This window comes from Vanacampus margaritifer, chromosome 5, assembly GCF_051991255.1.
Source record: "Vanacampus margaritifer isolate UIUO_Vmar chromosome 5, RoL_Vmar_1.0, whole genome shotgun sequence".
Classification (NCBI taxonomy): domain Eukaryota; kingdom Metazoa; phylum Chordata; class Actinopteri; order Syngnathiformes; family Syngnathidae; genus Vanacampus; species Vanacampus margaritifer.
Window position 1 is genome coordinate 21,998,427 of NC_135436.1, and position 22,983 is coordinate 22,021,409.

Genomic DNA, 22,983 nt, shown 5'->3' on the forward strand with positions numbered 1-22,983 from the left:
AGTCTGCGAGGCAATTAATGTATCCGAATGTGAACCAATGGGCTTTAATGTGATTGGATGAATAGTTCAGGGGGTGGGGCTTGTGCAACCGAGGATGATGGGGAGAAGCAGCATCTTAGCATCAATACAAATATTTGACATAACCTACATTCCCATTTTTACCTCCTCTAGAAATGACCTTGCCCTTCTGTCCATTTAAAAAAAAAAAAATCAAAAGTGGCCCTTGAGCCCAAACGTTTGGCCACCCCTGAGCTATAGGAAGGAACACATCATTTATCCACCCTGTGAGCTTGCAAAGAAAGCGGTAGGGAAGATGTGAACGTTGCGGCAGTTACCTGCAGGAGATGCGCCCCAAGGTGCTGCTCAAAGATGTCAGTGGCCAGAGAATGTGAGGACCGTCTCACTGGAAAAAAAGAAGAAGAAGAAAAAGACAGGAACACACATCAGGAAGACATAAAGGCGGAATCCTGCTCAGACACCCCAGAGCCCACAACGCATTGTCTACCAAGAGCCGTTTTTCACAAGACGCATGCTTCTATTAATGAACTCATTCACTGCCATTGATGGCTATAGACGTCAAAAATTCGTTAGAACTTTCCCACTTTTGTTGACAAGAGTATGAAAACCTAGAACAAATATTTTACATTGAGAACAGATAGAAAATTTGTGATTAATTGTAAGTTAACCAGTCATGCGATTAATTACAAAAAAAAATGATGGCCCTAATTTTTAATAATAATATTTTTTTTAAAGAAAAAAAAGAAAATACTATTATTATTATCTTATTATTATAAGATTTAAAAAAAAAAATTTTAAAGAAAAAAAAAATATATTATTATTATCTTATTATTATAAGATTTAATTTTTTTTTTTAAAGAAAAAAAATAAAATATTATTATTATCTTATTATTATAAGATTTAAAGGTTTTTTTTTAAAGAAAAAAAGAAAAGATTATTAAAAATTAGGGGCATCATTTTTTTTTGTAATTAATCGCATGACTGGTTAACTTACAATTAATCACAAATTTTATATCTGTTCTAAATGTAAAATATTTTTTCTAGGTTTTCATACTCTTGTCAACAAAAGTGGGGGAAAAATGCTAAACTAATAGTAATAGTTCAAATGAATTTTTGACGTCTATAGCCGTCAATGGCAGTGAATGAGTTAATGATATGAAATTAATTGATGATTAAATCTGCTGACGTGCTTGAATGGGCCCTTGCACACCAATAAAAATGGTGGGAGGTGTGTCAAACAGAGGTCATGATGAGGGTTGGCAATCAGCTCGCAGTCTAAAGCTCTGCACCGACACCAGGAAGTTGCCAGATCGTTACTTCATTTCCATTTTGTCCTCGCCGTTTGCCGCGCTGCAATGACTGGATTCTGCTCATGAATGGATCTTTCTTTTGTGCTCCTTAACCGTCCACCCCGCACCCCTCACCTCCCAACACAGGTTCTAGTGTTCCTCCTTCCTCGTTTAGCCGTTGCTAGTTTATATTTGGTTGATAGCGGTTTTCCCCACTCGTCAGTGGTGGTTTGTCTCATTTGTTCTTTGTATATTATTATTCTACCTACTTGATAGTGGCATTTTTTTTTAAATAGTTTATTTATAGTAATTTGGTCAAGTAAAGATGTTGAGTTGCGCTTTCCACGCTCTGTGACTGCTTTGAAAATCGTAACAAGGAGAATGGATAGGGGGCTGAATCTATTTAAAATGAATGAATGAATAAATAAATAAATAGCACAGTGCACTGTCAAACCAATTCTGGGGGTCATGACCCAAAAAAATGATTGAACAGTTTTTGTCTCAATTTTCACCAGCGACATTTACACAGCCTAAAAGGCTGACATCTAATTCTGCTGTGAGTGTACATTTGTTAGTCTAATTTTGTAATTGTCGAATTAATTTTTTTTAAAAACATTTTCAGAAAACGAGAAAAAAAACAAAGAACAGTCGAATTGCCTGGATGTAACCTTTCGAATCATGATGACCTCGATATTTGAGAATCTACACACATCTGGGAAAAAAAATTTTCATTGACGTAGTGACAGAATCGCAAAAATGACTTGGCGCTATTAAGCCAACAAATTATTCTTAGGGATCTGTGTTCATGCCTAATTCAAATCTGAAGTCTGAAACTGCACAGGGGCAGCCTTGATTACGTAGTGGTATTTTCGCACAGCTGTGTAAACAGGTGCAATGTGGCGCATTCAAAAAATGATTTGTCAACATCCGCTACACATGTCCACAGAGCTTAGTATCTGTCTGCCTGCAGTTTAGTATCTGCCTGCACCTCAATCAAATTCATTGCGTTACTCTACCTGCGCCAACACTTAGATGTGGTTCCTACTACTAATCTTAACGTAAAACCTAAACAATTTCCCACTTAACAATCTTGTGTACATTTTTAGCATGAAAACAGATTTTAGTGTGCACCACCATACTATTTGAAAATCAGTTTCTTTGACAAAAAAAAATTGCATTGCCACTGACGACGAAACCAAGTGTTGGTCAGTGGAGGAGATTTCTTGTCAAGGGTAATTTTTTGTTTGTACGTAATCATAGGAACAAACTGCGAAAGCCAATAAGTTCACGGCAACAATAATCATGACAATTTAGTTTGAAATTGGGGGGTTCGCGCAATGTTATGTTCAAATTGATATACCAGAAAGCAACAGCCCCTCAAGGTGACACCGCACAACTTTTCCAAACTTTGAAAGTGAACACGCTGCCCACAGCTGCGCTGAAATGTTGACATGCATTTTAATAGTAGGCGGAGTACATTTACCTCACAGTTGAGAGGTTTCCAAATTTGGGTTTGTTTGTGGAGTTTGCATGTTGTCAATCGTTTATTGGAGAGAAAGGTTGTCCATATGTGCCCTGTGTCTGGCTGGTGACCAATCAGGGGCGTAAGTCAAAAGTCACTTTGACCACCCTTGACCCTAATTTATTTTTATTTTTTGTCTTTGAGAGAGACCTCAGTATTGTTCATTCGGTAATCTTACCGATTGGACGTGTCATCATCATTGCTCTCTCTCTTTTTTTTCTCTTTTTCTTTTTGTATGTGCATGAGTATGTGCGTATGCGGGTGTGTGTGTGCGCGTGTGCATGAGTGTGTACTCATTAATTCACCTAAAACCTATTAAAAAAATCCCATACCGTTCACCTAAACCGAATACTTCAGAATCCCGCTAGAGTCGTGAGGTTGTCAGGAGACCCGAGGAAGGATCAAAGAAAAGAAAGGAAAGTGAAATCACCTACTACCCACCGGGTTACCAACCAGAGTTTTTCACCAACCCTAATAAGGACCAGCGACATAAAATTGTGAGGGCACATTATATTCATTAAAGCAAAAAATGAATAATTAGAATTTTAGTACAACACTCCAACTAAATTGATGTGAGAACAGGCTGGGTGAATATCAGTCTTGTGTGGCATCAAGGATCCCTGAAGACTCAGCACTTTTTGTCATAGTTAATTACAATGCAATATCTAAGAAATAGATAGCAAAAAGAAAAAAAGAAAAAAAAAGAATTAGCTTTCTAAGGAAATTATTGCACGATAAGTCTGGTTTGTACTCTGAGGAAGAACAGAGCTGCACTTTTTTTTTTTTTTTTTTGACATTTGCCAAGACAAAAGCAGTTTGACATTGCAGAACATATCGAGCGTTTGAAATTGCATTTTAATATGATTTGAAGGCTCCGTGCATACTTCTGAAAACCTTGTACAAGTAACACATATCGTATTCCAGTTTTTCAGGGCAGAACTTTGTACAAAATAAATGATTATTCCTCCATCCATTCATTTTCTATTGCAATTGCCTTCCAAGTGAGCTGCATCCGCTCTGTCAACATTAGATGGCTTAGGCAAAACAAACCAAAAAAACAAAAACTAATAAATTAATAAATAAATCTTTACAGTTTGATTCTGAGGCTTATTATTGGCAAATTCTTGAATAGGAGTTCATTAAAATACCAGCCCGGGAATTATTATTTTATTTTTATTTTTTGCACTCACTCACACAAACTGACTCAGTAAGCTGCAGCAGTAGTAGTCCTTTTGTCAAAAGATAAATATATGTATTAGTATTGTTATATTGCCTGTCTCTGGGTTGCTCCACCATTTGTGTTCAATTGAGAAATGGTTTTAACTAGGGGTGGGAATCTTTGAATGTCTCACGATTCGATTTGATTCCGGTTTTTGGGTCTGCGATTCGATTCAGAATCGATTTTTGATTCAAAATGATTTGATTGACAATGATTTTTGCTTCAATCTATAGATGTGCAAAGGCATTGTAATGATCTACTCCAGTCTGACTCGCTAATGCTAATTAGCGCGCTACTCGCGGCACTTATATCACTCACAAGAACGGCTCCGCACTGCAAAAAAAACAACTTTTATTAGAATAACTTGACCGTGACTTTTTCCTTCTACTCTCTAATGTGGCTACAACTTAACAGTGTATCAGACAGCGTGGAACCACACTGCCCCTAAGTGGTCAAATCGGGTACAACATGAACAGCGCTCCCAATAAAGGCACACACAGACAAAGGCAAGACAGTATAAAATCATTTAAATAAAATCGATTTTGGGACATTTATTTTTACTAAATGAGAATCGTGATTCTTATGAGAATCGATTTTTTGGCACAGCTTTAGTTTTAACACAGTGACACTGGTGCTATATGTTAGCCGTCCTATGGTGTTTTACATTGTATGTTAGCGTTTAGCTAAACTGAGTTAATTAAGCTACTGAATGTGGTTGTTTTAAATACACAACATGTATATGTTTTTGTTTTAAGCTTAGGTTGACTGTAAACTTAAACCAGAGGTGCAAGTCAAGAAAAAATGTTCATTGCCAAACTGCTGCTTGTTGTAAAGTGCGTTGAATCGAGCTTAAAAGTCACGGCAAAAAAAAAAAAAAAAAAAAGCCCAAATGACTGCTTGTTGGAAGAATTCATCATTTCACACAGTCAGGTCACTTGAATCAAAACGCAAAACACACACACACAGAAAAACAAAACATTGTGAAATAATAAAACCATACAGAGCATTTTGAAGCGCACAACAGGACGCATGCCACTCAATCTTGCAAACGCGCACGCACGCACGCACGCACGCACGCACACACACTGCTTGGCCACTCTTAATGCATCCCAAACACAAGCTATCAGAGCTGCTCGCTGCCAAAGTGGTGCTGTTTACCGAGGCAATTACAATACAAATAGAGTTGGAGGTGGTTAGGCAGGCGGTTGCGGGAGGGGGGTTATACATTGAGGAGGAGGGTTGAGAGGATGTGGGGGTTGGGGGGTGGGCAGGTTGAAGATAGGTACGAGAAACGCAGCAAGGCTAAGGCGAGGAAAATGAGAAAACACTAAGCAAGGCGAGAGTGATCACTTTCTTCCAAGCCGACGCAGGGCGTGAGGGGCCCTCGGTGACGTGCGAGATTAATTCACCAATCAGACGTATTTACTGTTTTATGTTGGGGGAGTGTGTGTGTGTGTGTGAGGGGGGGGGGGGGGGGGGGTAGTACACCTGCGAGTGTGTGGAAAGCGTATGCGGGGAACTAATCTCACTTCGACAGGGCTGCTTTTGAACAGTCTTCCCCATCCGCGTGTGTGTAGACAGGCGTGTGAGCATTTGAGTGTGCGCATGACTTTAGGAATCGTCGGACATCTGTGCGCGCGCATGTGTGTGTGTGTGTGTGTGCGTACGTGTGTTTGTGTGTGTGTGTGTTTATTTACGTGTGTCACTGCAAGGCTGAAGGAAATCAATACGCGTTATGACAGGAAAATGAAAGCGCTGCTCTGGGTTACAACTGAACACGGGGAGGGGAGCGGAACACACACACACACGCACGCACACACACACATTTATTTATATATTGGCCAGCTGCCTGCTTGTGATGTGAGTTCAGTGAATAGAAGAGGGAGGCATTCCATTAGAGTTATAGACGCGCACACACCTCAGGAATACACGCGGCGATGATTTCTCATGCACAGAACACACGGCAGTCTATCCTGTCGAAAACACACACACACACACACACACACACATACATACAGAGTTGCCGGACAAAGCCACAGTGGCATTGTGAGATTGGGGTCCCCCCAGTGTGACTGTGTGAATATAAATAAGGCGAGTCCATTCAAGGCTGTGAAAGAGGGTCCGGTGCTGGGACCCTTCAGCCTAGCCAGTCAGTGCCTGGAAGTGGGGGGGCCAGAGGGTTGTCTCAGTCAGTATGTATGTGTGAGAGTGTAAAGGAAGCTGCACCCATCATATCACAGCAATCTAAAAGGTCACACATAGACACGCAGCATGTGTGTGTGTGTGTGTGCGTGTGTGTGTCAGATCCCAAGAGGAGCGAAGGTGATGGCGGGTGATCAGTAGTGCTGACTAGTGTCAACATGGCGGCGGAAACGCTTGATGTGACATGAGGCTGGGGACGAAGGGGGAGGGGGGGGGGGGGTAGTTGGCGGTGGGGTGGACTTGCGCGGAGGTGGTGGGGGTCTGATGGATGAGTTTAAACTCACACTCACAAATACACAGAGGGCCATTTATTAAAGACTGCCAGGGTACAATAGGGCGGCCAGGAAACCAAAACACTGGACACGCTGTGTGTTTGTGTGTGTGTGTGTGTGTGTTTCCACAATCCCGAGAACATGTGAAGAGAGGGTCCCACGGCAGTGTCGGTATCTCACTCGGAGAACAAAGATCCTTCTGTGGCGCGCTTGTGTGTGAACTCCTACTATACATGTGGCGAGAGGATTCAATTAGTTTGATGATGGCCGCATGATAAACAAATTCAATATGAAATTGCCCAATGTCAGGGTTTCCTAATTTGTTTAATAAGTAACATTTCCTGAATAAAAAAATATTTTACTTTATCTATTTTTTTAAATAATAAAAAATGGATGGACAGATGGGCAGATGGATTGACTTATGGATGGATGGATGGACAGATGGATGAATAGACGGACAGACGTATGGAAAGACGGATGAATGGATGGACAATGGACGGGCAGACAGACGGATGGACGGGCAGCTGAATGGATGGACGAATGGATAGATGGATGGATGATGGATTGACGGATGGATGGGTGGATGGACAGATGAATGGATAGACGGACAGACGTATGGAAAGACAGATGAATGGATGGACAATGGACGGACAGACAGACGGATGGACGGGCAGCTGGATGGATGGACGAATGGATAGATGGATGGATGATGGATTGACGGATGGATGGGTGGATGGACAGATGGATGGATAGACGGACAGACGTATGGAAAGATGGACGAATGGATGGACAATGGCTGGACAATGGATGGACGGATGGTTGGATGGATGGATGGGCGGATGGATGAATGGATGGATGGACGGATGGATGCACAGATGGCTGGATGGACGGATGAATAGATTGATGGATGGATGAATAGATGGATGATGGACGGTTGATGGACAGTTGGATGGATGGATTGACGGATGAATGGATAGCTGGATAAACAGATGGACGATGGATGGACGGACGAACGGATGGATGGTTGGATGGACGGACGAACGGATGGATGGTTGGATGGATGATAGATGGGCGGATGGATGAATGGATGGATTGACGGATGGATGGACAGATGGATGGATATAGACGGGCGGATGGAAAGATGGATGAATGGATGGATGATGGATGGACGGATGGATAGATGGATGGATGGACAGTTGATAGACAGTTGGATGGATTGATGGATGGATGGAAAATCATAATCACAATTCTGTAACTGTAACACTTTTACTCAAATACTCTTAAAACTGCTGTGTCAAAACTAACCCAAATTGGGTGAAACAGCTAACCCAGCGCTGGGTCCAAAAGGGAGTAATCCCATGTTGGGTTGTTTATACCAAGTGCTTTGGGTTGAGTGTTTGAGCCAGCACGTAGGATCAAGATTTTCATCTAACTAGGGGTAAAAAAAATTACCCATACTGCTCAGTTAAAGCCCCCAAAAATGGGTTAGTAATTATTTCATGACAGTATCGACATTTTCTACAAAGAAGAAGCAACCATGTCACGGGCCACCATGAGCATGATATGTTTGGCAGAATTTTTACACCAAGGCCCGTCCTGGCACAACACATCCATTTGGATTAGCCATCCACACCGCCAAGGATTTCAACATGAAAATTTGAACGATAACAAGTGCATGAAATAATTCAAATATCAGTTAAATCCATTGATTTTTACCAAGAAATTGAAAATGAGTGTCGAATGTCTTTCCCGTGATCGAGCCAAAAACAATTTCAACTTGAGGATGATGATTGTTCGAAGGTAAAAGACGTCTAGCTTAGTTTAGCTTAGCTTAGTTTAGCTTAGCTTAGCGTAGCCTAGCATAGTACACCAGTGTCTACGTGCTACTATCTTCAATTTTGTTATGTTAAATGTACAAATTGGCCAATTTACAAATAGTTGAGTGTAACGCTGAAGTCACTAAGAAGCAGTCCAGTTAAGTTTCCCGACTAGCCAAGACTTCAATCCAGTGCGAGTGTCGACGCGTGCGCTCGTGTGATCTTTGCTCGTCGCTCACCGTCACACTCGTGTTTGAACGGCCGGCTGGGACTTTGCTGCGAGGCTTAATTTCATTGTGGGAATAAGAAACAGCGGGACAGGGCGCCATCGCACACGTTAATTATGGTCTGACTCGCAGGTCAATTCTCCGGGTCTCCCCGGCGCTCGGCAGGGAGAAAAGACAGAAATTTCATTTTAATGATTTTCATTATACGTCTGTCTAATACATAATTTAGTCCCAGTTAAGTTCATGAGTAATGGCACACACACACACACACACGTAGGCAGGCACCTCCCCCACAGGGTCAACCTTTTTAACCCGTTGCCATGGGAACCAGATAACAGTCACTGCAGCTTCCAGCGTCCGCTGTCTACTCCTCATCTGTCATTATCTCTCAAGTTCAACGCTCACACCCTTTTCAAAACACGGGTCCGATTGGCCGCCAAGTTGTTTACTCGCATCCGATTGCAATGTTTCATCAGTTCCACGCGCGCACAGATAAAGAAAGAGTGACCCTAATTGCCGCCTCCCCCTCCGGCGCAATTATCTTCTCCCTCCATCCCTCCATCCCTCCATCCCTCCATCCCTCCGTCCCTCCGTCTCTGCGCCGTCATTCCCTCACTCTTTTCGCGGTCGAACATAATTTGAGTGCAATTAACTTGCCTTAAAAGCCCCGGCTGCTTTTAACGCTGTGAATTAGAGGGGTGGCAGATGCAGCGAGGGGGATGGGGGGTGGGGTTCGACGACGACGGCGACGGCAAGCAGGCAGGGAGGGAGAGCGAGCGAGCGAGTGTGAGCGGAGTGAAAGTCAATGTCAGTGGCGCTCGGTGGGCGAGAGGTGTGTTTGACCTCACTAACAGAGACAGTAAAACACTTGAGGCCGGAGCCCACTTGTCATTGTTCAATACCTTGTAAAAGATGGGGGGGGCCCTCCAGCTGCCATGTTGCACCTGTTAACCACCGAGTTGCCCCACATTGGTAATGAGAGACTTTCATGCGGCAAACATGAGCAGCTTTTCATTTGGGTACTGATGACAGATTTGGGCTTGTCCTAAGTGTCAATATAAAGACTGCGGAAGAATGATCTTCTTTTTTTTTTTCAGTCAGTCAAAAAACATCGCCGGCTTGACAGACACAAATTTTGGGTAACGTTGCATTATGTAGGTTTCAATCCACTTATTTTTATTTGAATTTTCAAGAAAGAGATTTTTTTTTTTTTTTTTTTTTTGCAAAACAAGTTTTTATGCTTTGTGAGGGTGCATTTTTCAGCATATCAAAAAAAGAAAAATGCAAATTGGGTAACTTTACATTATGTAGGTTTCAATCCACTTATTTTTATTTTCAAGAATTACAAAAATAAACCTGAATGCTAAAAAAAAAATCTATATATTTTTTTAAAGGCCTAAAATTTGCAAAAAAAAATGTTATGCTTTGTGAGGGTGCAATTTTCATCCATTCCATCCATTTTCTCAACCGCTTATTCCTCACTAGGGTCGCGGGGGTGCTGGAGCCTATCCCAGCTGGCTTCGGGCAGTAAGCGGGGTATACCCTGAACTGGTTGCCAGCCAATTACAGGGCAGGTGCAATAACTTTACATTATGTAGGTTTCAATCCACTTATTTTTATTTGAATTTTCAAGAAAGAGATTTTTTTTTTATTTATTTTTTTTTTGCAAAACAAGTTTTTATGCTTTGTGAGGGTGCACTTATTTTTATTTTCAAGAATTACAAAAATAAACCTGAATGCTTAAAATAAAATAAAAAAGGCCTAAAATTTGCAAAAAAAAGTTGTTATGCTTTGTGGGGGTGCAATTTTCAGCATACCAAAAAAGGAAAAATGCAAATTGAGTAACTTTACATTATATAGGTTTCAATCCACTTATTTTTATTTTCAAGAATTACAAAAATAAACCTGAATGCTAAAAATAAACAATAAAAAAAAAGCCTTAAAATTTGCAAAAAAGTTTTTATGCTTTGTGGGGGGTGCAATTTTCAGCATATCAAAAAATAAGAAAAATGCTCATTTGTGTTACGTTTTGACCAGAATCAAATATTACCGCCGCACGTACAAAAAATGTTGGCAGACATTAAAGGAAGGTTTGTTCAAGGGGATGAATAAATTGAAATATTTCTGGAATTAATAAAAGAAGCAAACATTAATTCCATTCTCTTTCACCATTCTCAAAGAATGGAGATTAATGCCTTGTACTGCTTTTATTTAGAAATTTATCCTGGCAGCACTTTGTGGCGTGGCGGCTGTCTTGACTTGTCGTTGGGGCCAGTTTATATCGCCGTCACAAACGGTAGCCACTAATGTCAACTCAACGCCATCCTGAAGTCATGTTCAACTGATAATTATGGACGCTTTAAAAAACAAAACAAAAAACTAGTGATTACGCTGACAGTCAGCCGAGTGTGGCTTAGAGATGCTTTCGTAAAATGTCAATCTCATGGCGTAGTCTTGTCTCCTCTCAATATTTGCGAAATAATAACAAATGGAAAGGGGATAAGTCGCATGTTCGTTTGGACCATTTTCACTAAATTGGCAACAACAAAAAAACTTTAAATATTTGGATGGAAACCTCAATAATGTGCAATTTGTTGTTTGATAATGTTTGACCTTGAAACACCCTGAAAAAGTGAATTTACCTTTTCCTGATTTTTTTGGGTGTGGCTCAAATGAAGCCAAGCGATTCCCTTTGGTCCCAGCATGAATTGCCCCTCCTCCACTAAATACAGATCAACAAACAGTGAAAATCTGTATGTCACTGACGCCCAATGAAATGGGAAAAAAGAAAAAAAAAAGTTTGGAACCGAGAACAATTTTCAAAAACGCTGAAATGCTGGCTTATCTTAGATATACTAGTCATTAGGGGTGGGAATCTTCGAATGTCTCACAATTCGATTCGATTCCGATTTTTGGGTCTGCGATTCGATTCAGAATCGATTTTTGGTGAGGGCCGATTTTTTATTCAAAATGATTTGATTGGCAATGATTTTTGCTTCAATTTATAGATGTTCAAGGAATCATAACGATCTACTCCAGTCTGACTCGCTAATGCTAATTAGCGCGCCACCCGCGACACTTTTATCACTCAAAAGAACGGCTCCACAGTAAAAAAACAAACAAAAAAAACTTTTATTAGAATAACTTGATCGAGACTTTTTCCTTTTACTCTCTAATGTGGCTACAACTTAATAGTGTATTATAGACCGCTTGGAACCACACTGCCCCTCAGTTTCCAAGCCGGGTACAACATGAACAGCGCTCTAAATAAAGGCACACACAGACAAAGGCAAGACAGTATAAAATAATTTGAATAAAATCGATTTTGGGACATTTAAAATCGATTCTGAATCGTACTAAATGAGAATCACGATTCTTATAAGAATAGATTTTTTTGGCACACCCCTACTAGTCGTATTTTCCAACTGAGTTGGTTTTCAAATCAAATATTCCTAAAGGCAATAATTGTCAGGAGAAAATGATAAAACCGTAACATCAGGCTCGAAACACGCGCTAGACAATATTATGCAAATTACGTCTCCATAGAGTGATGCTATAAAATGTGAAAATCAATCAGTGTCAACACGTAGACTAAAGCTTGTTAACAGAAAAGAACACTTTGTGACCAAAATAAGGTGAGCGGAGCAGAATTTTGCTCCAATGCAAAGTATAAAAAGCTACAATACAAATATTGCTGGAATTAGAATTAAAAGTAAGAATTTCAATTTGAAAAGGTAGGCTCTTGTTTGGGATGTCCTTAGATGGTGCAGGTGCACTTCCTGCCCACGGTGGGTGCACGTGTTGAAGGCAACAGTTGCGAGGGAACTTAACAAGTGTACACGTATAGCAATAATAAGGCTTTTGTCCTTGGATGAGCTGATAATAGAGACAAATGAAGACATATGCTGAATAAGAATGAACACTTTCCTTTTCATTTGTTTCCTTCCTAACTTCCTTCATCTGTCGCTCACTTCCTTCCCTCTCTTGCACCCCCGGCCCCCACCCCCTTCCCACCCCGCCTTCTTTCTGCGCTGCTCTCTCCATCTCGCTCCCTCTCTCCCTCTGTGAAGGTCATGCAATTGATTTTGCTCTGTCTATTCATTTTTCAAGACTGGCTTTGAAACGTGGGAAGCAGACAAAAGCCACTGCGGCCCCTCCCCTCTCTTCCTTCCTTCCTTCCTTCCTTCCTTCCTTCCTTCCTTCATCATGCCAATCCCAAAAAGAGGGAATGTGGAGGAATGTTACCCCCCCCCCCCCAAAAAAAAATCCCCGCCCCCCACCTACCAGCCTCTCCCTCTCTCTTTGCACCTTTCTTCTTTCCTCATTTGTCCCTTCCCCTCATCGTTCTTCTCCTCCATTCACACGCGCTCCGGCCACATTCCGCTTACGGAATTAAAGTCATGCATCACACTTAAAACTCAGCCAATGCATTGTGGGTAGACATGTTCAAGCTGATGTCCAAATTAGCGTTGTACTTTCAATCGGGCTACCAGTGTGATTGTGTGGCCTGATGGTTGAAGTCTTAATATATATACTAAAAAAAAAAATTCATTAAAAAAAAAAAATTGACTTTATCAGATTGACTGATTCACTGCCATTGACGGCTATAGACGTAAAAAAAAAATAATAATAATTTTAACTATTTCTATTAGTTTATTTTATTTTTTTACTTTTGTTAACAAGAGTATGAAAACCTAGAAAAAAATATTGTACATTTCGAACAGATATAAAACTTGTGATTAATCATGAGTTAACTAGTGAAGTCATGCGATTAATTACGCCCCTAATTTTTAATTATCTTTTCTTTTCTTGACTCTTTTTTTTTAAGAATAAAAGATGATAAAAAATTAGGGGCGTCAGGGGCGTTAATTGTAATTAATCACATGACTTCACTAGTTAACTCACGATTAATCAAAAATTTTATATCTGATCTAAATGTACAATAAAAAAATTCTAGGTTTTCTTACTCTTGTTAACAAAAGAAGAAAACAAAACGTTAAACTAATAGAAATAATTCAAATGAATTTATGGCAGTGAATGAGTTCAGATAAATCCAAAACCATTAGCATAAAAATTTATTCCAAACACTGGGAAAATAAAGTATAAATATTTGTAATCTGAGTCCAGATTTTGCTGTATTTTCAGCTACAGCATTCCCGTTGCTAATTTTCAATGATTTAAATCTGGCATCTGAAGCCAAGATTGCGTCAGTATTGAGTCAATGTGTGAGCTTTCGTTTCAGATTAGTGAGTCGTCTCTTATTGGCTAGCGTCCCCGTGCTGCCCCGCCCCCTTGTCTGCACACTGACTTAACACAAACAAATGCTTAATTGTATTTACCAGCGTGGCCACCTGCTACCTATCATCTATAGGCACAACCCTCCCCCCAAAAAGTCATTTTTGCATCATTCCAACCAGCCTGAACACGGGGTTCTCACGAGGATTTAGTATTTAGTCAAAACAAAGTCATGTGTTGTATAAGAACTGTTTTCCAAATTTAGTAGAAAGTAGTACAAAGACTGCATTTACATCATTTCATAGCAAGTGCGTTATGATGTCTTTGATTTTTTTTTAAATTCCTTTTGCCTTGCACATGTACTTGCATAGACATTCATTTTTAAAACGATTTATTTTTGGGGACCAAAAATTTTCATATCAGGGTATGATGAGTTGTCTTCATTTGAAAGTCATTAGTTATTTAACAACTGCAAAACGTGACACTAATTCTGTTACTTTTGCCAAAACAAAACAACAAAAGGATTGTCATATTTAAACAGGTTAATACACTGATGACATTTAACAAGACAACAATGGCAAAAGAACAAAGCAACGGGATTTTAATAAGCCTAGCTGCCATTTAATTTGTGTAATTTCCCCACAAAATCACGAGAGCAGATTAAATGACAAAACTAGTTGCTAAACAACAAGCAACAAAGATGCTTCCTCAAAGGTCTGCATTTTTGCTATAACTTTATTACGTTTTATTTATTTATTTTTAAAATGTTATCTCACTAATGACAATGTTTTTCAATTTTGTTTTGTTGACTACAGAACATTGGTGACTCAGGCTCACCAGTTTTCTGGGATTGGTCATGTGACGTTCGCAAGTTGAGCCATGATTGGTTGTTACCTGAGCCCTGAGCGACTGATGTCATTTTCAGTCGACACTAAGTGGCAAAAATGCCTCCATGAGAGATAAAAACAGGCGGATTTTTGCTGCTTTATTCACACAAACAAAATATTAACTCATTCACTGCCATTGACGGCTATAGACGTCAAAAATTCATTTGAACTATTTCTATTATCTAAAAAAAAAAAATCCACTTTTGCTAACAAGAGTATGAAAACCTAGAATTTTTTTTTTTATTGTAAATTTAGAACAGATATAAAATTTGTGATTAATCGTTAACTCTTTGACTGCCAAAAACGTTAAATAACGTTTAGTAAAATCCTATGGAGGAGTGCCAAAGACGTTAAAAGATGTTTGTTTCAAAACAGAGGTGAAACTAACCATTTTCTATTGTTGATTACTGAAAAACGGAATAAGGTAGAAACAAACTTTTTTTTCTGATGAAAGATGAGAGTCCAATCTTTCATTTGGTAGTATGTGTGTTTCCATAGTCCAAACACATAATTTTCTGTGGACCTTGAAAGATCAGTCAAAATGCTTAAATCGGCTGGCACCCACGGCATCCCTTTTCTGAAAACTGGCAGTCAAAGAGTTAGTTAACTTGTGAAGTCATGTGATTAATTACAATTTAAAAAAAAATCATCACCTGATGGGCCTTATTTAAAAAAAATAAAATAAAAATAAGGGCCGTTATTAATGTACAATAAAAATATATAGGTTTTCATAAAAAATGAAATGAAATGAAAAATTGTTAAACTAATAGAAATAGTTCACATGAATTTTTGACGTCTATAGTCGTCAATCGCAGTGAATGAGTAGATCAGCATACCGTGTTTAGACTAGTGGCGCTACATCGAACATCTTGTAAAGGAAATTTTGCGCTTGAATTCCCCTTTAAAGAATCAACACGCATGCTAAAATGGAATCATGCGTGGATAGAATTTCCTAAAGCTGTAAACGTACTTGAGCATTTGAAGTCAATATTGTGAATAGTTTGGTTTTGACTGTGAAGAAAGTGCAAATAAATGCAACGCGCACATGAAGGTAGTCTTGCCTCCAAGTGTCCTTTCTCGGGCCGGCCGATCAATCCTTTGAGCCTCAAGAGCCCCTTTAACACAGCCATTGTATTGACACAAGCATCCATACCCGACCAAACTTATTACACTATTAAAGCCATTATGTCTTATCTGGAACACGCAGTGCTCTTATTGTGGTAGGATCACACACACACACACACATTAGCGCACACACAGCAACAAACATGCATGCAATTAGCATCACATTTTTCTTTTCATTTTTTTGTGGCAGCGTTTTTTTCCAAATTAGACAAGAAAAAGGCATAATCACACACACAGACACACACCAAAACACGCACCTCTAATTGTGTTGTATCTGCGTGGTTTCCCCTCAGTAATACTCGCAATTAGACAGCCTGTGTAATTACACTGTCCTTGTTATACAGTTAATTCCTGTAATTACAAAACGCGCCAATAGTTTCCCCTTTCTTTGTGTGGCGCGCCGCACGCAGGCAGATAGAAGGCCGCCTATGGAAAGTCTTTGTGTGATTAAAATGCATATGCACGTACGAGTTGTGCTGCGAATGCGTGTCCGTGTGTGCTCAAATGCAAAACGCTATTAATGATGGAGGCTAATAGACGACTGAAAATGATCCCGGCCCAAATAGATTTCTTTCTGTTTCTGGGGCAGAACAGATGCTTTGTTAAACTCATTATTTACATGCGGCCGGCCGCAATATTAGGTACAGTCAAGTCAGATCCAATACATTGGTGTTCTCTGAAAAATCAAACCAAGCCAAAATCAGAAAACTGTTGCTCACCTTTGCTGCAGTTGCTGTCTCCCTCCAGCAGGGGGCTCCAGGGCGGGTCTCCCTGATTGGCGAAGGTGCGCATGTGCAGGTAGCTGATGGTCAGCCGGATGACAGAGGCTTTGTCCAGCTGGCTGGTGATGGCGCCGGGCAGGGGCAGCATCTTGGCCAACTCGAAGAACTCAAAGTTCTCCTTCCCGCGTCTCGACCGGGCCGCATTGCGCGACTTCTCTTTGCGCAGGTTCTGCAGGCTGCACCGGGGAGGGGAGGAAAATGGATGATCAGAGGGTAGGAAAAGTCTACACACCCCTGTTCAAACTTTTTCCACCATTATTGTGACCTAATCTTTCCAACTCAGTTGAAGGGGAAAAAAAATGCGTAAAGGGAATTTAAAATAAACAATGTGGTTGCAAAAGTGTGCACACCCTCTGATAGATGGGGATGTACTTATCACATTCAAACTCTCAACTTGCTCAAATGCAGCGCCGTTATTTATCCAAGTTAAAAGTGAATGATTTTATTCAGTTGTTCATGTTATAGGTCACATTAATGGTGGGAAAAGTTTTGAAATAATCAAACTTTTTTTGTATCTCAAAAAACCTGGCATTTGAACAGCGGCATGTAGACTTTATATCCACTGTACAATCTGACCTAAAAACTGCGGTACAAAATTTTGAGAAAAAAAATTGCAAATCTGGAAAAAAAAAAAAGGGACACCACTGCCTTTTACATGGGTATTAGCGATGGTGAGATAAAATGGTAATGTTAAGGATAGCACTAAGTCACTGGTAAAAGTAGCACACATCAAAGCAAGGTTAACCACACATTGTACGAGTCAGCAACTGAACGCAAGTGAAAATGTACCCTTATGCCTGCAACGGAAGAACTGTGACCCCTTAAGTTCTTAATTAGAAACAACGTTTTGAAGCATCACATTAAATACTAAACTTATGTATAATGTGTTTATTGAGCCACAAACAACATGGCGGATTGCAAATAGCGGATTGCTTTAGCTTCTGTGGCTAAATTCCAAGAATACAAGGTCAGTAGACAGGCGAGAAATGAAGGAGATATTTGACAGTTTGCAATGATGGCCCCATTCAGAGACTCTCCACGCTTCGATTTTTAGCCACAGGTACTAAAATTATAGTCAATTATTATTGTAAAATAAAATAGATACATTAGTGGTCTCCAATAAAAGACCATTTTAAACATATCTCATAGGGGAGTAACAAAACCAAATTGAATTAGAAAATGAGATTTGATTTAAAAAATGTGAATGCACCGAATCGCTCCATATATCAAAATACGTATCAAATTATCATTTATCGGAGAGATACATCTTTGAAGGGAATGACACATTTAAAGTCCTGACAAGTTCATTCATATGTATGTAAAATGACAACAAGAAAGTCATTTCATCTTTCCACTCAAACTGAGCAGTACCATATTGAATCGAACGGCAATCCTACTGAATCAAACCGATTCGAATCGGTCCACCTTCCTTGGATGGAATTGCACCCCCATGCATTGAATCATCTTTTATTGGAGAGACGAACAACCCTAGTATCTCGATAAACAGGCTGCGATACAATTCAAAGGAGGGTACATTTTAAAGTGGAGTGATTCTATTTGGTGGATCCAGTGGGATTGCAATTCGGTTCGATGAGGTTCAAGAGGGTATGATGAAATGAGTTTCGTGACATATCATTTTCCGATATGAATTGCCAGTACCATAAATGTGGCATTTCCTTCAGAGAGATTTGTTAAAGATGAAGAAGAAATGTCTTTGAAGCTTTAGTCATGTTCATTAACAGGTAGCATTTCTGGTTAAAGGCAAAGTCAACCTTAAACATTTCTTGACAATAATATGTTATACGTGACCTTACTAGTCTAAACATGACATTCTGATTAATATTATATTTGTGGGATATGAGTTATGAAGCAAAATCCAGCTGTTTTTATCCATCTCAGGGGGCGGCCATTTTGCCACTTGGTTGTCAACATAAGATGACATCGCAGTTGCTCAGGGCTCAGGCAACGACCAATCATAGCTCACCTGTTTTCTGAAGCTGAGCTGTGATTGGTTGTTACCTGAGACTTGAGTAACCGTGATGTCATTTCCACGCGACAGCGAGTGGCAAAATGGCCTCCTTCTGATATTGATAAAAACTGCTGGATTTTCCTGCTTAACTCATTTTTCACCAATGCAATATTAACCAGAATACCATATTAAGACTAGTGGGGCTGCATAGAACATATTGTCAAGAATTTAGCATTTTTTAACTTTAAAGTTATATTAACTCATTCACTGCCATTGATTATTTCTATTAGTTTTCCACTTTTGTTAATAAGAGTATGAAAACCTAAAAAAATATATATATATTGTACATTTATAACAGATATAAAATTGGTGATTGATCGTGAGTTAATTATTGAAGTCATGTGATTAATTACAATGAAAAATGTTATTCATCTGACGCGATAAAAAAGAAGAAGAAAAGATTATAAAAAATTAGGGGCGTCAGGCGATTAAAATTTTAACCGAAATGAATCGCATGACTTCGCTAATTAACTCACGATTAATCACACATTTTATATCTGTTCTAAATGTACAATAAAAAAATTCTAGGTTTTCACACTCTTGTTAATAAAAGTGGAAGAAAAAAATATTTAACTAATATAAATAGTTGAAATGAATTTTTGACGTCTATAGCCGTCAGTGGCAGTGAATAAGTTAACAGTCGACACCTATTCATTAGTATCGACGCACTCACATTCTTTAAACGAAAACCGATTTTGCGATTCAAATCTGTTCTTGTTACACCCCTAATATAAATATACACCGCAATTGTATGGCTCTCCGCCATACCTGCGAACCCAAATTTCGTAAAACCAGCTGCAGAAGCCTGCAAACCGTTCGGCCGCCTTACAGATGAAAACGCCGAACGCAGAAAAACACGCGTGCTGACCACCTGTTGGTGGAGCCGCTCGCTCGCCCGCTCGCTCTCCGGATAAACGAGCGACGAGCCTCCACGTCAATCCGAAAGCTCGTCTGGTAAATACATGGAATGGTAATGGCCCTGCTGCAATTCAAGTGAAACAATCGGTATTGTGACCCATCTCCAGCAGATTGGCCTGGTAATTACAGACAAACTCCCTTCTTCTGTCTACCACGGCACAGTCCTAATAACGCCATTTGCTTTCAAATCCATACGCGCGCACACACATGCACACACACACACACATATATATATCCCTCACTTTCCCTCCCACTCTGGCTCGCTCTCATCTGGTCCCGGGCTTGTGAGCCGGGGCCTTGATTGAGGGATCAATAGGCGAAGGAGGGGCGCAGTGACAGAAAGGGTGAGGAGGGGGGGGGTGTTGGAGGGGCCGGGCTCAGGTAGCCTGTCTCTCTGATTGGGTATTGACTCTCCTCAATGGGGCCTGAGCGCTGGAATTATGTTGTCACCGCCACTTCACAATTTGTGTCGCCGCTGTGCCCCGTGTGTGCGTGTGCGTGTGTGTGTGTGGCGAGCTTTCGTCCCTCACTGGTGTCGATTCTTACCCCCCTGGAAATGTGTGTGTGCTGCACATTGTGTTTGTTTGTACCTCGATAAAGTGACAGTGGTTGCATTTCTCCTTGCTATGGTCTAAAATGTGTAAATAGTGCGCGCGCGTGTGTGTGCGTGTGTGTGCGCGTGTGTGCGCGTGTGTGCGCGTGTGTGCGCGTGTGTGCGTGTCAGCCCCTGTAACATCTCATTATTATACAGCCACGACCCCAGCCACAGAGAACAATCAATACACACGCATTGATTCTGCTTAGTTTTTATATCCGCCCGTAACTGACTGCCCATTAATAATTCCAGCCAAATTTACTTAATCTCCCGCCAAAGGGGTGCAGATTGGCGGCACGGGTGCGATTGACAGGTGAGCAACAATACGCGTTGGATTTGGAAAGCACTCTCTTGTCTTCCCTGGATTGTGTTGCATCGATACAGTTTGTTTTCCGCGTGCGCATTTCACCTTGCGCAGATTAATTCATAGACATGCGCCAAGGATTAAATGGTATCATCCAGGGTGTGTGTTTGTGTGTGTGTGTTGTCTCACCAGGGAAGGGTAGGAGGCTTGGCCAGAAGTCCTTGCAGGAAATCCCACTCCACGCTCACACACTTCCCCTCACTGACAAACGGCATGGTGGCCATCCTTCTCCCAATCTGGCGCCCACGCCGCTCTTAACGAAGGCTCTGATTGGCGGGCGATCGGACAGACTCGGACCTGGATGTCCCGAAAAGGGGAAGCAAAAGATGATTATTCATATTTGGTTGTAAAGCATTTTGAAAATAGAGACTGTTGTCTTAAGATAAGGCGTCAAGGGGCCCAAGTCAGCAGGACGGGATGTTCAAGAGCCACTGGGACCAAACACTATAACTTCTGTTTTCGTTTCATTGAAATTCAAGAAATTGAGTGCCATCCAGGCCTTGACTTCCTCCAGACAGGACAAAAGTGGCCTCACTCGGAACACAGACCGGACAGTCATCCGCCTACCATGTTTTCGTAAGATTGAAACTGAGGGCGGAAGATATAATGGAAACAGCAGAGGGCTGAGAATTGAACCCTGTGGAATACCATACGAGAGTAGGGTATGAATCTTAAACAAACAAACAGTAAATCCGGTGTTCTGATGCCATGTGACCACTTAATCACTGTCGGGCAGAAACCCCACATCAATTTCCTATTTTTCCACAAATCGATGCTAATGCTCACTCTTCATGTTACTTTATTTTGTATAACTTATTAAAGGTGTATTCAAGGATCTTTTGTCGCTGTGTCTTCCGGGTGGATCATCTTAACGATCTTAACGATTGGTTCTCAATCCTGTCAATCAATCTGATGTGGCGACGTCATGCGTGCTCGTTCCTAGCTGCGCGTGCGCACTTCGAGTGTTTGTAGCATGTAGCCGCCGAGCTTCGGATTCAGCCATTCATCGTTGTAGCTCCACCGATGCTTTAAAACTGTCTGAGAGCCGCAAGAGGAGATCCATCTATGGAGTGAGGCAGGCTGCAGAGACTGATGATGATGAAGAGGAGATCGCATGTAACCGACATTTGATAAGCGTTTCCCCCAGATGAGCAGGATGGTCTTCGCATTTTGAAAAAAGTGACAGGAAGTTTGGCTTCTACTTTTGGAGACGATCCTTGAATACACCTTAAACCAATCTAAAGTGTTGAAAATAGCCTGAGGGTCATTCTATTAACTCTCTTGGACACGAGAAATATAACTCCACCTTTTTTTTGACTTGGTGGCAGCCTTGTGACCTTATGTCGCCTCAAGATTGAAAGTCTATGTTTTTTTAAAAGACAAAAAGTAGTGAAAATACATTAGATACATTTCAATAGGCCTGCCTTGCATTTTGAGTGCAGATTAATTTCTGCCTATTAGACCGCGTAGGCAACTCTTGTCTAACGATATGTCGTTTGGTAACTCAAGCAAGATGTCATTTCCTGAAAAGTATTGGGTTCGAAGATGCAAGGATTCTGCCAGATGGCGACAAATTAACTCATTGCGGGACATTTGTAGCCTGGAAATGACATATGTCGCGACTGTCGGCCCACTGTAATATAAAAATGTCCACTTTTTTTTGTATCTGAGAAAGGTTGTATTTCATAAAAAGCTTTTCAAGCAATCCATGTACATCTGGTGCCAGCAACAAAACAACAACAACAAAAACAGAGAGACAACAGTCAACCTCACTGAAGTCACAATCAAACACGCCCCTCCTCAAACATCTTCAAAGATGCAACCCATTTTCTCCCACCTTCTGCCCATCAACCGCACACCTCCTACATCCCAAGTCACCGTCTCCATCCCCCTGTGCTGTGTTGACATTTAAAGGGCTCACGTGGCCCCGGGCGCCACCGAGTCATGCCCTTGGGCCTGAGATGCCCTCTCCTCTCCTCTCCTCTCGCTTTCTCACTCCACACCGACTGTGGCCGATCTGGATTAGCTCAATACAGTAAGAGAAGCCATGCGAGATTGACAGTCATTGGATCGGCACCAGCCAACGTTGGAATATATGCATGACAACCTCTTGGACCGCGTTCAAATACAGCAGAGTCAAATGGATTGGTTGTTGAACAGGGACGTTGGGTCATTGGCTCGCATCCAAATGCTCGTTTGACATCCCCGCGTCTCCTTAGATCATTTCAATCCATACATAGATCCAAACGCGTGTACAGTATCCTTGCAGGCACAACATCACACTGAGCTGAATGCTAAAGTCCATTTCCACCTAGCAGTAGAGGCTAATGGTTATAAAAAAATGTATTTTAAAAGTAATGCTATTGTTGTGATACCAACCACTTACTGTAGGTAGTATACCTAAGGGGTGGAGCTAGACTGCTCTATGCTGATTGGTTGGCAGGGAATCAACGGCAATCAAAGCAAAGAGCAATATCTGAGA

General features: G+C 40.8%; 1 protein-coding gene across 2 annotated transcripts in view; it reads right to left on the reverse strand.

Annotated features, from left to right (window-relative positions):
- npas1 (neuronal PAS domain protein 1) overlaps window positions 1-22,983 on the reverse strand; it is a 62,496-nt gene that overhangs the window by 26,085 nt on the left and 13,428 nt on the right. For both annotated transcript variants that reach the window (XM_077566629.1, XM_077566628.1), the window contains exons 2-4: window positions 20,631-20,798; window positions 16,533-16,771; window positions 336-403 (exon numbers count right to left, since the gene is read on the reverse strand). In XM_077566629.1, coding sequence (XP_077422755.1) covers window positions 336-403; window positions 16,533-16,771; window positions 20,631-20,725 — 402 coding nt within the window. In that variant the 5' untranslated portion in view covers window positions 20,726-20,798. The remainder of the gene's footprint in view (window positions 1-335; window positions 404-16,532; window positions 16,772-20,630; window positions 20,799-22,983) is intronic.